General features: G+C 49.4%; 1 protein-coding gene across 1 annotated transcript in view; it reads left to right on the top strand.

Moving 5' to 3' along the window:
- Window positions 1-13,168: 13,168 nt before the first annotated feature.
- The window catches only part of LOC142558015 (uncharacterized), a 94,093-nt gene continuing 92,136 nt past the window's right edge, over window positions 13,169-15,125 (top strand). The window contains exon 1 of the mRNA XM_075670184.1: window positions 13,169-13,257. Coding sequence (XP_075526299.1) covers window positions 13,241-13,257 — 17 coding nt within the window. The 5' untranslated portion in view covers window positions 13,169-13,240. The remainder of the gene's footprint in view (window positions 13,258-15,125) is intronic.

Below are 15,125 nucleotides of genomic sequence, written 5' to 3'. Positions count from 1 at the left end.
TCCTTGTAACTAGCACGGTACCAAGGCCTACGCCACTTGCGTTGGTGTGGCCTTCCGTCTCAGCGTCTTCGTCTGAGTGTGAAAGCGCCGGCGTTCACTGTAGCCATCGTTTCTGTTGATGCAATGCGTCGTCCTGCCGTACTTCCGATTTAAAATCGACGTCAGATTTTATGACATGGTCTACTGGCTTCGAAATGCTCGAAAAATCTCTTGAAAAGCGCATGTAAGCTGTCTAGCAGCTCTTTTCTGTGAGTCCGCACTGACTCCAGACTTTCTAATGACGTGGCCTAGAAACAGTTCTTCGTAAGCGGCACGGCACTTTTCAGGTTTTAGGGTCAGTCTAGATCACTTGATTGCCTCTAGTACTGTCTAAAGCCGCGTAAGGTGATGTTCGAAATTCGTGGCAAAGACTACAGCGTCATCCAAGTAGACAAGACAAGTCTGCCACTTCAGTCCCGTCAAGACTGACCATTACTAAATTACCACGATCTGCCGACATGAACGCAGTACGCATAATCATTAATTAGCCTGTGTGCCTATACCGCGGGCCAAGGCAGCATAGGCCATCCCTTCCGGCATGGGAGGCGTCGATTTCGGCTGCACTTCGGAAACTCCCAGTGACCATCCTTGACGATGTCACTGACCGAAGCCTCCGGAAGTTGCGACCAAGGCAAGATCTTGCGCAGTTCGCGCACAGTGGCCCTAAGGTCATCGGAGCCTAACGATTGGATTTTGCGCTGTGTCGTGAACTCTTGGCGGCTATATTATCTGGTGTGTACTTCCCGAGTTTTCTCGATCGTCGTTGGCGCTGTCGAGAACTCAACTTCGGAATTTGGTGGGTTGCAGATCAGTCCGGCGAAAAATTCTGGCGTACGCGCCGCATGGGAAAGCGGACTTCTTACAGTGAAGCGGTCCATGGCTAGGATCTAGAAAAGAAATGTGTCCGAGTTGTTAGGAAATAAAGCATCGCCTAGTCACGAGGTACAGAGCGGCGAGGCTCGAGCGAGCCCGGATGCGACGCTTCTCCGCGGCGAATCACGTTACGTGAAGCCACACCTTCGCTCTTGGGCGCTTGCGGCTGAAGGTCAAACGCGCGCCGAGATACGCCTTGCGGGAGTATGACTCGGGGAGTGAGCTTTCGCTCTCAAAAAATGCGCCGGAAGGATGAAGGCGGTTGCCCAAATGCACTAGCAGTTGGGCAACAGGGTTCATGTTCCCTGTCGATGCGTGCCGAAACCTCATTCTATATGTATGACGTAAAAAATACAAATTAAAAAAAACAAGCAAATAGCAAAATAAAACATTCGTCAGTGTACGACACTCGACGAATGTTTGTTCGCGAATGATTGTGCGTCTCGATGCAGATCAGGCTTAACGCGCTCTACTTACTTTTCTAGAACAAGCATTCGTAGGTTCAGGTTTGTAGCTCAGACACTATTTCTTCCATTTAATATTCTGTAGTAGCGGTGACCTTCAGTAACTGGCCCTACAGTGTATGAACTGTACTCCTGTACTCTGTGTTCTACTTTATTCCCTAAGATTTGTTCGATTGCTCTTTCATTCCTCCTTCCTCCTCTCCTTTCCATCTTCCACGCCTGTGTTTCTGTCACCTGCTTTCTGAAGAATCGGCAGGCGTTGGGCCCATCCAGTGACAGTTACCAGCCGGCTTCTTTTTTTCCTTTCCTGTGAAATGTATAGATGCTTTCAAAGCAAAGAATAATAATAATGTAATGAAGAAGAAGAGCACAAGGACAAGGCCAGCCAGATCGTCTGTTCCGTGCCTGCAGTCGAACCAGCGGGCCAGCCGGATCGCCAGTGCTTAGCGCGAGCGTGAGCCGTTCGGGCAACCAGCTGCTCCTGCTCTGCGTGACCTTCCTTCTCGATTACGAACAGGCGCTACCAACTGAACTGTTCAAACACTCCATTACAATTGGTGGAAGGTGCGGAGCATTCAAGAACATCTACACCATGGAACTCCGGTCTCGGACTCTGCCTCCCGTCATGCCTGCCTCTCCCCAGCCGACGTTGCCGCCACCCTCCGTGGCCTGTTCTGGCGCTGTCCCGCAACGCCATCCAGCGGTTTTCAGCAGTGCGGATGAGCAGGACGTCAATGACTGGTTGTCTACATACGAACGGGTGAGCTTGCACAATCGATGGGACGATACCGCCAAGTTAAATGCCGTAATCTTCTACCTTGCGTGAGTGGCTCACCTGTGGTTTAAAAATCACGAAGCCGACTTTGTCCTGGTCCGCGTTCAAGGCCAGTTTCGCTGAAGTTTTCGGTCGCCCCGCCGTCCACAAGTTGCGCGCCCATCAGCGGTTACGAGAGCGAGCGCAACAACCAGGTGAAACATTCACCTGTTACATCGAAGAGGTTCTCGACCTGTGCAAAGGTGTGATGTCCGAAAATGAGAAATTGAAGCACATTTTGAAGGGCATCGCCGATGACATTTTTCAAATGTTGATCGCCAAGAGTCCGCGCACCGTAGCAGAGCTCATAAACTTGTGCCAAAGCTACGACGAGTTGAGAAGGCAGCGCGATTTGACCAGGCGCCCCTCCGTGGCTGACGAGGCCCTCTCTTCCATGACCGTCCTCCCTGATTACTCCCCCTGCTCACACAAATCCAAGCTTTCGTGCGGGAGGAAATTGCACGTCAGCTCTCTCTAATGCCCTTTGCTGAGCTACCTCAAGAGCAGCCGCTGCCGTCACAGCCTCCTTACACAGCTCGCCTCTACGCTCCCGCGGGTTATTGAAGAGCAAGTTGCTGAGGTCCTACCTATGCAGCATCAGCAGTACCCTGTCGCCGCGCCACTTACTTACGCATCCGTCGCCGCGCAGCGTCAAGTTGCTGAGGCTCTACCAATGCAGCATCAGCTGTACCCCGGCGCGGCGCCACCTACTTACGCATCCGTCGCCACGCAGCCTCCTCGTCAACCACTCGTTGCGCTACATCGACGGCCGCTACCACCCGTTCGTCATCCCGTTCATCGACCTGCTCCTGCGTTTGCTAATCCTTGGCGCAACCAAGACAACAGGCCCATATCTTATGCCTGCGGTATTCCCGGCCATGTGGCACGACTCTGCCGCCGCCGCATGCTGCACTCTGATGGGTTGGTGCAGTCGCCTCCCTACGCCGACGTGCAACCTTTGCATGACACTTATCTTAGTCGGCAGTCGAACAGGCCACGAGCCGAGCACCCAGTCCTTACACGTCGTTCGCCTTCCCCGCGTCGCCGCTCGTCATCCCCCATGCGTTGGCGCCCTTCACCCAGGCAAGAGGAAAACTAAGCGCCGCAGTTCAGGAGGCAAGAACTGCGTCGCCATCGATCTCTACAAGTCCTCCATTGTCGCCTGCGAACGTTGTCGACCTTACTGTGGACGGCCTCGCCACCGTTGCGCTAATTGATACTGGAGCAGCCGTGTCTGTCCTAAACGAACGCCTCTCTCGCACCTTACGAAAAGTTACGACGCCACTTTCTGGGTTTTCTCTTCGCACAGCAAGCGCCCAGGCACTCCAGCCTTCAGCAGCATGCACCGCTAGAGTTGTTATTCAGGGCGTTCTCTATTTTGTGGTGTTTGTGGTTCCTCAGTCCTGCTCTGACGCCGTGATACTTGGGTGGGACTTTCTTTCGCGAAATAACGCCGTCATCAATTGTGCACGTGCTGAAGTCGAATTATCCCCTCTGTGTGACGTACCCCTCGTCGGCGCCACATCTCTTCCCGCTAAGCTAGTCCTTCGGGAAGACATCGCCATACCGCCGCACTCGTCTGCCGTTGTTCCCCTCTTCTGTGGCGCTGTCTTTGAAGGCACTGTCCTCTTCACTCTTTCGGAACTCTTCATAACCCGCAAAGATGTTCCCTTCCCTTTCGCCACGCTTGACATTTCAGCCGGTCTCAGCGCCATCGCTGTCTGCAATTCACTTCCTACAGCCCTGACGGCTCTTTGCGGTGAAGCACTTGGTCATGTTCAGCCTCTTGATGACATGTTTATAACCGACGTGCCGGATGCTTCGTATACAGAGCTCACTGACTTCTGTGCACTTTTCACTTCTGCTCCGCCATCACCTGACTTATTCACGCCTTTCATTGCCGATGACCTCACTTCCGAGCAGCGCTCCCAGCTTCTTCACCTTATTGCCCAGTTCCGTTCTTCTTTTGATGTCGCTCAGCCTACTCTGGGTCGCACGTCAGCCGTCAGCCACCACATCGACACTGGCTCCAACCCGCCATTGCGGCAGCGCCCGTACCGCGTATCCGCCAAGGAACGTCAGGTGATCAGTGAGCACGTGGACGACATGCTTAAGCGCGGCGTCATTCGGCCTTCCAATAGCCCGTGGGCATCACCGGTGGTTCTTGTCACAAAAAAAGATGGTTCTATTCGGTTCTGCGTCGATTATCGCCGTCTTAATAAGATAACGCGAAAAGACGTCTACCCTCTACCACGCATTGACGACGCTCTGGACAGCTTGCAAGGCGCTCAATTCTTCTCTTCCTTGGATTTACGCTCGGGCTACTGGCAGGTCCCGATGTCGGCAGTTGATCGCCCTAAAACTGCATTTATTACGCCTGATGGTTTATACGAATTTAATGTGATGCCATTTGGCCTATGCAATGCGCCTGGTACGTTTGAACGAATGATGGACAATATCTTGCGCGGTCTCAAATGGAACACGTGTTTGTGCTACCTCGACGACATCGTTGTGTTCGCCCCTGATTTCAGCACGCATCTTCTTCGCCTTAGGCAAGTGTTGACGTGCTTGACCAACGCAGGCCTGCCACTGAACCTGAAAAAGTGCCAGTTCGCCGTGCGCAAGCTCATGATTCTAGGTCACGTCGTATCACAAGACGGCATTTGCCCCGACCCATCAAAACTTCGCGCTGCGACAGAGTTTCCGACACCTAAGACACTCAAAGAACTTCGCGCCTTCATCGGCCTCTGTTCTTACTTCAGACGCTTTGTTCGCAATTTTGCCTCAATTATATCACCTCTGACACAACTCTTAAGTGGCGCCAACGACCTAGCCTCCTGGTCTCCTGCTTGCGACACCGCGTTCGTGACCTTACGCCGTCTCCTGACGTCTCCGCCTATACTGCGACACTACGACCCCACCGCCCCAACTGAAGTGCATACCGATGCCTATGGTATTGGCCTTGGCGCTGTCCTTGCGCAGCGCAAGTCTGACTACTCCGAGTACGTCGTTGCTTACGCCAGTCGTGCGCTGACCAAAGCGGAACGCAATTACAGCGTCACAGAAAAAGAATGCTTGGCCATCGTTTGGGCACTCGGGAAGTTTCGCCCTTATTTATATGGCAGGCCTTTCCATGTCGTTACTGACCATCACGCCCTTTGTTGTTTATCCTCTTTAAAAGACCCGTCTGGACGCCTTGCCCGCTGTGCTCTGCGCATTCAAGAATACGATATACACGCCATCTACCGCTCAGGTCGCAAGCACACTGAAGCCGACGCTATGTCCCGCTCTCCGCTGCCAGCCGACACGGCCTCCCTCTCCACCATAGAGGCGGTATCCTCGGTCGACATTGCCACCTGCGCATCAGAACAGCGCAAAGATCCTTGGGTGGCCTCTCTTCTGGATCTCCTTTCTGGCTCGCCTGCATCTCCCATCTCTCGCTCCCTGCGTCGCCAGGCTGCCCACATTGCTGTCCGGGATAACCTCTTGTATCGACCCAACTACCAGCCCGATGGTCGCAAGTGGCTCTTGGTTATCCCTAAGACTTTGCCTTCCGACATGTGCGTCTTTCCATACTGACCCACAATGCGCACACGCAGGCATTTTGAAGACGTATGACCGCCTGCGGCAACGTTACTACTGGCGAGGAATGTTTAATTTTGTCCAAAAGTTTGTCCGCTCGTTCCCCCAATGCCAACGCCGCAAATCTCCGCCTCATCCAGCCCACGGTTTATTACAGCCGCTTCCGTGGCCTGCTCGTGCCTTCGACCGTGTGGGAATTGACCTGTACGGGCCGCTACCGCTAACACCCGCTGGCAAACGATGGATTATTGTCGCAGCTGATCACCTGACACGCTATGCTGAAACCGCTGCTCTACCTGCAGCGACCGCCAGTGACGTTGCATCCTTTCTGCTCCATCGTTTCATTCTTCGTCATGGCCCACCTCGGGAGCTGCTGAGTGATAGAGGCCGTGTGTTTTTGTCGCAAGTGGTTGAAGCACTGCTTGCTCAATGTCACATAGTTCACCGGACCACCACGGCGTACCATCCTCAAATTAACGGGCTTACGGAGCGTTTCAATCGCACCCTTGGTGATATGCTCGCCATGTACGTTACATCGGAGCATACAAACTGGGACATCATCCTCCCATTTGTCACGTACGCATATAATACGGCTATCAAAGTACTACAAGATTTTCTCCATACTTTCTTCTCTACGGTCGCGATCCTTCCCATACCATCGATACGGTTTTGCCTTATACACCAGACGCGTCAGAGTGTGCTCCCGTTTCAGCCATCGCCCGATACGCCGAGGAATGCCGTCAATTAGCCCGAACGTTCACCTCCGCCGATCAACAACGACAAAAAGCCAATCTTGATGGCGACGCTACGAATCCGAACTTCGCTCCCGGCACACTTGTCTTGCTGTCCGTGCCTGCTACCACGCCTGGACTTTCGACAAAACTTCTCTCGCAGTATGATGGACCATACCGCATCGTCGAACGCACATCTCCGGTCAACTATGTCATAGAGCCGCTTACACCGACATCCGACAAGCGCCGCCGTGGACGGGATGTTGTTCACGTTCACCGCCTAAAACAATTCTATGACCCGCTCGGCTCCACGTACTAAGTCGCCAGGATGGCTCCGCTTTTGCACCGGGGGTAATTGTAATGAAGAAGAAGAGCACAAGGACAAGGTCAGCCAGATCGTCTGTTCCGTGCCTGCAGTCGAACCAGCGGGCCAGCCGGATCGCCAGTGCTTAGCGCGAGCGTGAGCCGTTCGGGCAACCAGCTGTTCCTGCTCTGCGTGACCTTCCTTCTCGATTACGAACAGGCGCTACCAACTGAACGGTTCAAACACTCCATTACAATAATAATATTAACCTTCAACGTTCACCCAATGCAGTGCACGCAGTTGTTTCTACATTTCAACCCCATCGGAATGCGGCCGCAGCGTCGGAATTTGACACCACGACCTTGTGTTTACGAGCGCAACGCCATAACTGTTAGACTATACCATGGCTTGTGGCTTGGGCAGTCATTGTAGAATAATTGAGCAGGATGTTTACTTGTGAATTGATATATTTGCAACGATAGTAGTTAAATCAAAGGCATACCTAACAAAATTGGCGGACGCTTAAGCTTCGCCTTTAAGAGGAACGCGACAGCAATCAAAGATCCCTGGCTGCGTGTCATGCTTCACGGCAAGTGCAGCTTATGTAATCGTAATGTTTACATGCCGACGATGGCGCCGAATGCTATGGAAGAAGGCGAGCTTTCTGGTAGAAACGCCGCCCCTGGTGGCCGACCTCTGAGATAGCGAAGAGCCGCGCCAAGCCTCTAAACGCAGCTGGGAAAATGCGTTATGTTTTCTCGTATACCCAAATAACAATTCGACGATGTGTTTAGGTTATCGGTAAGTCGTACTTTCCTGACGGAAAGTACGAATTACCGCACTTTTTCGTGACGGAAAGTACGACTTACCGTACTTTTTCCTGACTGATTTTCTTTCAGAAAGTTAGTTAGCTTCAGTAATGCCTCTGTATCACACGGAGGGCCAGCGCTGTTCAGGACTCGTGGTTCGGGATGATTTTTCCCTCACGGACATCGCCGCCTACGCTGACACTGGATTTTCTGCCACGGGGCCCTTAACGCTATCGCGTTATAAAGAAAAACACTGGCTAACGTCGCAACAAACCCTCACATTGTCCTGCCGCATGCTTAACCATGTGCAATGTAGGGCAAATTCGTCTATGACACAGCACCTACCACTGCCTCTGACGCTGGCGTGGAATGCATCTAGCCCCTAGACCACTCCAGAAGTATGGTTTACACTGAGCAGTATGATGTTATTAATATGAAAAACTATTTTATTCGTGGGCGGTAATCTCGTTCAGCAAACAAGGTAGTCGTGCTAAGAATCTACAGATAATTTGAACGCATGTCAATGTAAACATCAGAACTTATTCCCCAGCAGAACGGTACCCACGCTGGTAGGACCGTTTTATATGTTTTGTGACAGGCTTATTGCTGCTAAGCCACAGCTTATAATTACCGGGATAAGGCCACAGTGAGGTCACGTTCGCCAAACGAATTCTCAGAAATACGTAACTAATCTCCGAATCCCGTTGTAGTGCCGAACACACGCACACACAACGCGCCGACTGCTCTGTTCGCCTCAGCGGCAGCAGAATCGCTTGCCACGCGGACTTAAATCAGTTCAGTACGTCTCGCAGGATCGCTTTTCACGTGGAAGACGTGAAACAAAAAAAAAACCTAAGAACGGCTGCCTACCGTATACCATGGCGTACAAGTGGGAGAGCTTGCCTTCGTGAGCATGTCGACTGCCCATAGATGGCACTGCTACCTACGCAAAACAGTAACCCACAATTTCACTATCGGGCCAGGAAATAGCAAAAATACATACGCGTATGGGTAAACGAAGGCAAGAGGTATATTAGAACGCAGGAAAGACAATACTAGTAAAGAGAGAGTGAGAGAGCAATGCGACCATAATGAAACACAGAGCCCATTGGCTATCAAAGTACGATGTGCTCTAGGTATGCATAAAGCTGTAATGGTGCGAGGACTTACATAAGTAAATGCGGTAGTTCGCATGAAGTCAGATGCACAATCAGTACCCAATGTCAACAAGATTTTAGTGTGATGCCTCGCATTGGACGTTACGCCAAGAATGCGAAGGAAGCTGCACAGGGTGATATGGGCTGGACACTTTTTCAAGCGAGGGAAGCGCCGAGTAAAATGGATTTCGAAGAACGACTGAGGAATACGAAAGAGAGTAAGGGGATTCTGAGTGTGTTCCCCCAAGTAGTTGTACGAGAGAAACATTGGCTCACAGTGGGGCAAAATAACTACGAATCTTAAAAGCAAGTATGCGACCGGTGTAAAAAGCAACAGGACTACAAATAATTTGAAAGAAATTGAGACATCTTCCTACGAAGCCGCAATGCAAAAAAAAAAAACCGGCTATAAGCAGCTAATTAAGATGTAAAAAGGAAATCAGGAAAGAATGAATCTATGATAAATCAAACAGAAGCTCCTTACTTTTCGAAGCGAGATCAGGCTGCCTTAGAGCGCATAGCTACAAATCGAGATACATCAAGGAGGACAGAGCACATACATGGGCGCGGTAAAGCTAGGGAAACTATGTAACATGTTTTAGAACGCAGCTCTCAGGGCGCCCGTTCCGGTGGCCAGCATCGGCGTGCCTCGGCGTCGTACCTCGGCGTAACCGAGTGAACGGGCGCAGCGAAAGATGAAAGCGGAGGCGGATAACAGCGGGGGATGGAAGACATGAGAAAGTAGAGGAGAGGAGGGTGCTGGGGAACCAGGAGGCGGCACGTGGAGCACAGTATTGCGGCAGCGTTAGGAGAAAAGTGTAGTGCCGCGACAATGGGTACGAGATACCGCCAGCGTAGCGCGCGTCGTCTTCGACGTGTATCGGCAGCGGCTGCTGTGAATCGTGTCTACGCGTCACCCACGCGCTGCGTCTCGCGACATCTGATTAGCAAGGTGGTCACGCCGCACTTCGGTCCATTTGCAACGTGCCGCGCGAGACAGACTGTCCACGCCAGCCACTATATCGGGAAATGATAACACGTGTAGAGCTGCGCCCAAATTTCGCGCAAAGGGAGTGTAGTAATCGTCGATGATTTTTTTTCTAGAATGTGATGATATATCCCGAGCTCTCGGCTCAGGCTCTGCTTGCATCCTTGGCGCCCATGAGTTCAGCGATTGCTGGTGGAAAATAAATTTGTGAGCAGTAGAGATAGTAGGTATGGTTGAAGAAATGTAGGCAGACCACAGACAGCGGAAGCTCACAAAAACAAATTTGCCAATAATGTACAGCATTTTTTCTTTGTGCCATTGCAGAAGAATAGACATTAGGCCCCCCACACTGAGAAATAAAAAAAATATTTGATGGCGCAACCGACCGCCTCTTTCAAAGGGGACGCTCATAGCGTGCATCTATCCATCCACATGGCGTCGCCCGACAATAAAGGATCTGCGCAATTTCGTTCACTCGAGTTCATGCGGCATCAAGAGTGCGTCCAGTTTCATGGCCACGAAACTATAGTATACGGACATAGTAATCCGACGTGCTCAAACGGACGCTAGCTCCGGTTTACAGCGACTCACTATGATTCATAACCCGCCGTGGTTGCTCAGTGGCTATGGTGTTGGGCTGCTGAGCACGAGGTCGCGGGATCGAATCCCGGCCACGGCGGCCGCATTTCGATGGGGGCGAAAACACCCGTGTGCTTAGATTTAGGTGCACGTTAAAGAACCCCAGGTGGTCAAAATTTCCGGAGTCCTCCACTACGGCGTGCCTCATAATCAGAAAGTGGTTTTGGCACGTAAAACCCCAAATATTATTATTATCACTATGATTCACGCCCACTCGCGTCCCTTTACTGAAACTCGCAACTGCTCATGTCAACTCTCTGAGACCTCAGGGTCATCCACACTTATACACGTGCTGAGCAAGTCCAATTAGTGCGCCTTATGTTTGTGAGTCGCGTTTACTATTTTTTTTCCTATCGCACAGTTCAGTATTACCGCGTAGCAGATAATTCATTTACGAGTGCCTCTAATTTCACTATAAGTTTAACACTGCACACGACAGTGCCTGCCCAGGCTTTCTTTCTGGCCACCTTATTTTTTGCGAAATTCCCCGTACTCAAGCCATACTAACTAGCTCAAGCTCCGACCCTTTTAGAGCATATAATTCCTACGGTTTCATTTGATGTGCCCGCATAATTGTTTTTGTGGCCTTAAACTGACATGCTGTGCGAAAGACTGTCTGCCTTAACATAATTACTTAAGTGAAGGGAGTTGAGTGAATCACTTAACCGTCGCTTAAATATTTCTTCCTCATACTTTTCAGAAGGTTTTCTGTAGCTTGACGTATGCCATGGCGGTACTTCATGCATGGCAGACATGCGCGCGATTCGTTTTGTCACAGCCAATCAACCATGCGTGCGCATCGCATTCCTCATTTAAACTTTGTGTTTTATAATCGCGTCGTAGATGTTACCGCATTTTGTTAAAAACCAACCCCTACTGGAACAGACTTGTACTTCTTATCGCAGAGAATGTTGCTCCAATGTCAGTGCCGCTATGCGTCGCACCAAAGCGCACCTTCATTTTTTCATGCTCCGCAGAAGCCGCGAATAGAAGTGTTTTTGCTCCCCATGAGTGACGCCGCCCTCTTCAAAAATTTGCTCTTTCGCGGTTTGGATGTGCAACCAAAGTCCTTTAATATTGAATGGCTATAGCATAGTCTGTGCGAACCAATAATGTTGATGATGGTGATCATCATAATTATAGCAATGCTGACTTCTTCCAAAAACGGCAGGTGTCTACAGAAGGAGATAGGCCATGCTAATCGGGTGGTATTACCAGAACAATAATTACCGCACCTTTTGCCTTCAGGCGGATAACATGACAATCAGTGGATTAAAATAATACGTTACCCCTAATTCAGAAACACAAACGATCACAAACGAAAAATTTCGAATGCGGAAGCGTCAATGACGGCGCCAATAAAAGAGAGAAAGCTGTTGCTACCACACCTGGTGCGGGTTATGAACTATTGAAGGTGCGCGTTACTGCAACGTGTAGCAACACCGACATTGAAATGTTGTTCACGGCGAGATGAAATCTCGCACGGTTCAAGCAGGAATTCATCGATAAAATACATAATATTACAATGTTCACGGCGCGATGGCACAACAGTTAGGATGACTTTTATTGAGCCCACTGATAATAACACAATAACTATAACTACAGGAAAGTTGGAAAACGATTCAGCCTCCAGTTGAAGTCGATGAAGGACAAAGCCATTCTGAGCAAGTTGGGGATGAGATTCGGGCCGAGTGACAAAACTCTGTTGTGTCATCCATCGAGTGAGGGGAGTAGGAGGACCATCTGACGGCTTAAATGGATTCTATGGCTTAAATGCTATGTTCGGCGTCCGCCATCAAGTTGACGAATGATGACGCGTTCATTTTAAATAAATTCTAGCTTTTTGCATGCCGGAGCAACGAAAACTACGATCTGATTTTAAGGAACCGTGGGAACGCGGAAAAGCATCGGTGGCGTAATGATTACATTATCACACTTCTATCTGAATCCGGCTGCCAGACAAAGTCATTTATTGATTGAGAGATTTATTTAGTCATGTTATAATTGTTATATATATATATATATATATATATATATATATATATATATATATATATATATATATATATATATATTTATATATATATATATATATATATATATATATACGTATTCAATATCCCGCGACCACTAGTGGCCCCAGCAGCACATATCGGCCCATATATGCTGACTGTAATATCCCTACAGTTAAAAATTAAGTTATAGGGTTTAGTGTGCCAAAACCACTTTCTTAACATGAGGCACGCCGTAGTGGGGGACTCCGAAAATTTCTACCACCTGGGGTTATTTAACGTGCACCTAAATCTAAGTACGCGGGCGTTCCCGCATTTGCCCCCACCGCAATGCGGCCGGCCTGGCTGGTATTCGATCCCGCGACCTGGTGCCCAGGAGCACAACACGATAGCCACTGAGCAACCACGGAGGGTTGCGGTATTTCTGGGATTGACCCGCGATGAAAGTTAGAAGCGCACTCGATACGAAAAAAAAAAAAGAAATACTTTGGTACATATATAAAGGTCATTTTCTTTAGGGGCTTATGGCTTTGACCTTTGACTGTGTTCAGCACGAAACCTACTTACGAATACAGGTTAACCTGTACCACAGCGAAAATTCCACTAGCGTTGTTTCCTGTCTGCCTATTAACATAGCGAGACAGCTGTCCTTGAATGCAGCTGTTACCGTAGGGACAGCACGACTTTGCACGTGCTGAGTTTTCTTTATAACTTGCATTTAAAAGGTCACGCGCATTAAGAGCTGGGAGGGCAAGCTCTCCCTCATAAAAGAGCAACGCGAACTTGTTTGCCACAATCTCACTAAATGGATCACAACCCTCTGTTGACATGAAACGGCACCATTGGTAAGAGACTCGACTTCCAAGAACAGCGTTATTGAGTTGAGCATAACACATTAGTTAACGTATTCGTCTTTATTTTCGTTTACAAAGATGCATATTTAGTTCTCCTTCTTGGTCTGGCTTTTTCTGTTGTGTCGGCATTAAATCATATAGACGGATGTAATCTTAAAAGATGTTTAGTTCATGTTTAAAATAGCTTCTTATTTTTTAAGTGAAGCAGACGAATTAAAGGTAACAGAGTATACTACGAATTTATTAAGATAATTATCTTAAAATAATATCGAAATACTTCGCGATTCAGGCAGCATGGCCGTGAGAATCTCCGAGAGAGGACTTGCAGAGAGGGAGTATCCGGAGTGGAAAAATTAACACTAAATTGTCTTAACCATGCTTTTAAATTCATGTTTCTCCTCTCTCTCTCTCTCTCTCTCTCTCTACACAAACACACACACATACATATATAAATATATATAAATATATATATATACATATATATATATATATGAACGAAAAGATTGTGCGACGTACGTTCAATTAGCACAGCATATTTCACTGTTGTTGGTCCGCGAGCCGAAACGTCAGTGAAACATACTGTGCTGATTCAGCGGACGTCGTACTCTCTTTTTCTCCATTTTACTAACAGGGCCAGCGTGATTTCCTTAGCCACATGCACGTCCTTTTTCGTAACCCTGTTAAGGTGCCGATAATCCACGCAAAAGCGCCATGAGCCATCCTTCTTTTTTACCAGTACAACAAGTGACGCCCATGGACTAGATGACGGTTCAATAATGTTCTTGGCAAGCATTTTGTGAACTTCGTCGTGAATAACTTGACGTTCCGCCGGTGACATTCGATACACTCGAAGTTGCAGCAGGTGTCGCAGCCGGCGGAGTCGAGTTGTCGTCGCCGGGAGCCATGAAGGAAGGCTCGACGTACCGTCCACTGCGTAGCTCCGTGGCGAGGCACAGTGAACGTCCGCCTCCACCAGCTATGTTACGTAGGAAGACGCAGAAGAAAAGCTATATGCAAGTATACTTACACGGAAATACGCCGCACTTGGCCAACAGTCAACGGCCTGCGCTAGCCTCTAATCGTTGTCGTCGTCACCCTGCTCGCCTCTTTGTCATCGCAAATACTGTTCCGCAGCAATAATAATAATAATAATAATAATAATATTAATAATAATAATAATAATAATAATAATAATAATAATAATAATAATAATAATAAATATAAATAACGAATATTGCAGCGGTAAGAACAGGGGGCGATTGCTCCGAGTGTTGCACCAGCGGCGCCTTGCACGGATGCGCAAATGGCGCTTATCGCCGTTCCAGTCGACGCTTGCGCGATGTTATTTTTTTTTAAATTGCAAGGGTGGCATTCAGAAACGCGTGCACGGGAGCTTGCCTGACCGTGCCGGAATGCCCTGCCAGACGTGTAGCAGCCTGCTATCTTTCCACGCGCATAGGGGGCGCTCACAAGCAGCGCGCTCGATCACGCGCAGAAGCTTTTCAGCAAAGCGTCAAATCATGAGCAAGATTCCGACTTCGCAGAATGTGGGCGCGCCGCAAGGAATGCCTTGAAAACAATGCCATCCAAACCGCAAAAGATGTCGTGGCCGTTCGACATAGCTTCGGTGGCGCTGATCATACGTCCAGCAGCTGATGACGCCATGATCAGCAATGCATGGTTGCTGGTCGGCCGGGCTCACGGCGAGTTTGAGGTGTGATTTATTTCACAGCGGAGCAATTTAACCTTTTAGTTCCGCCGTGAAGCATTACCAGAATACTCAGCTCAGCGGTGCGCCGCCTCACGTTGGCTAGCTACCACCTGCGAGAGCACCGAGCCCCGTAACCTCCTTGCACCCC

This window comes from Dermacentor variabilis, chromosome 9, assembly GCF_050947875.1.
Source record: "Dermacentor variabilis isolate Ectoservices chromosome 9, ASM5094787v1, whole genome shotgun sequence".
In the NCBI taxonomy this organism is placed as follows: domain Eukaryota; kingdom Metazoa; phylum Arthropoda; class Arachnida; order Ixodida; family Ixodidae; genus Dermacentor; species Dermacentor variabilis.
The sequence above is the reverse complement of the archived record's forward strand: the minus strand, read 5'-3'. Positions and strand labels throughout refer to the sequence as shown.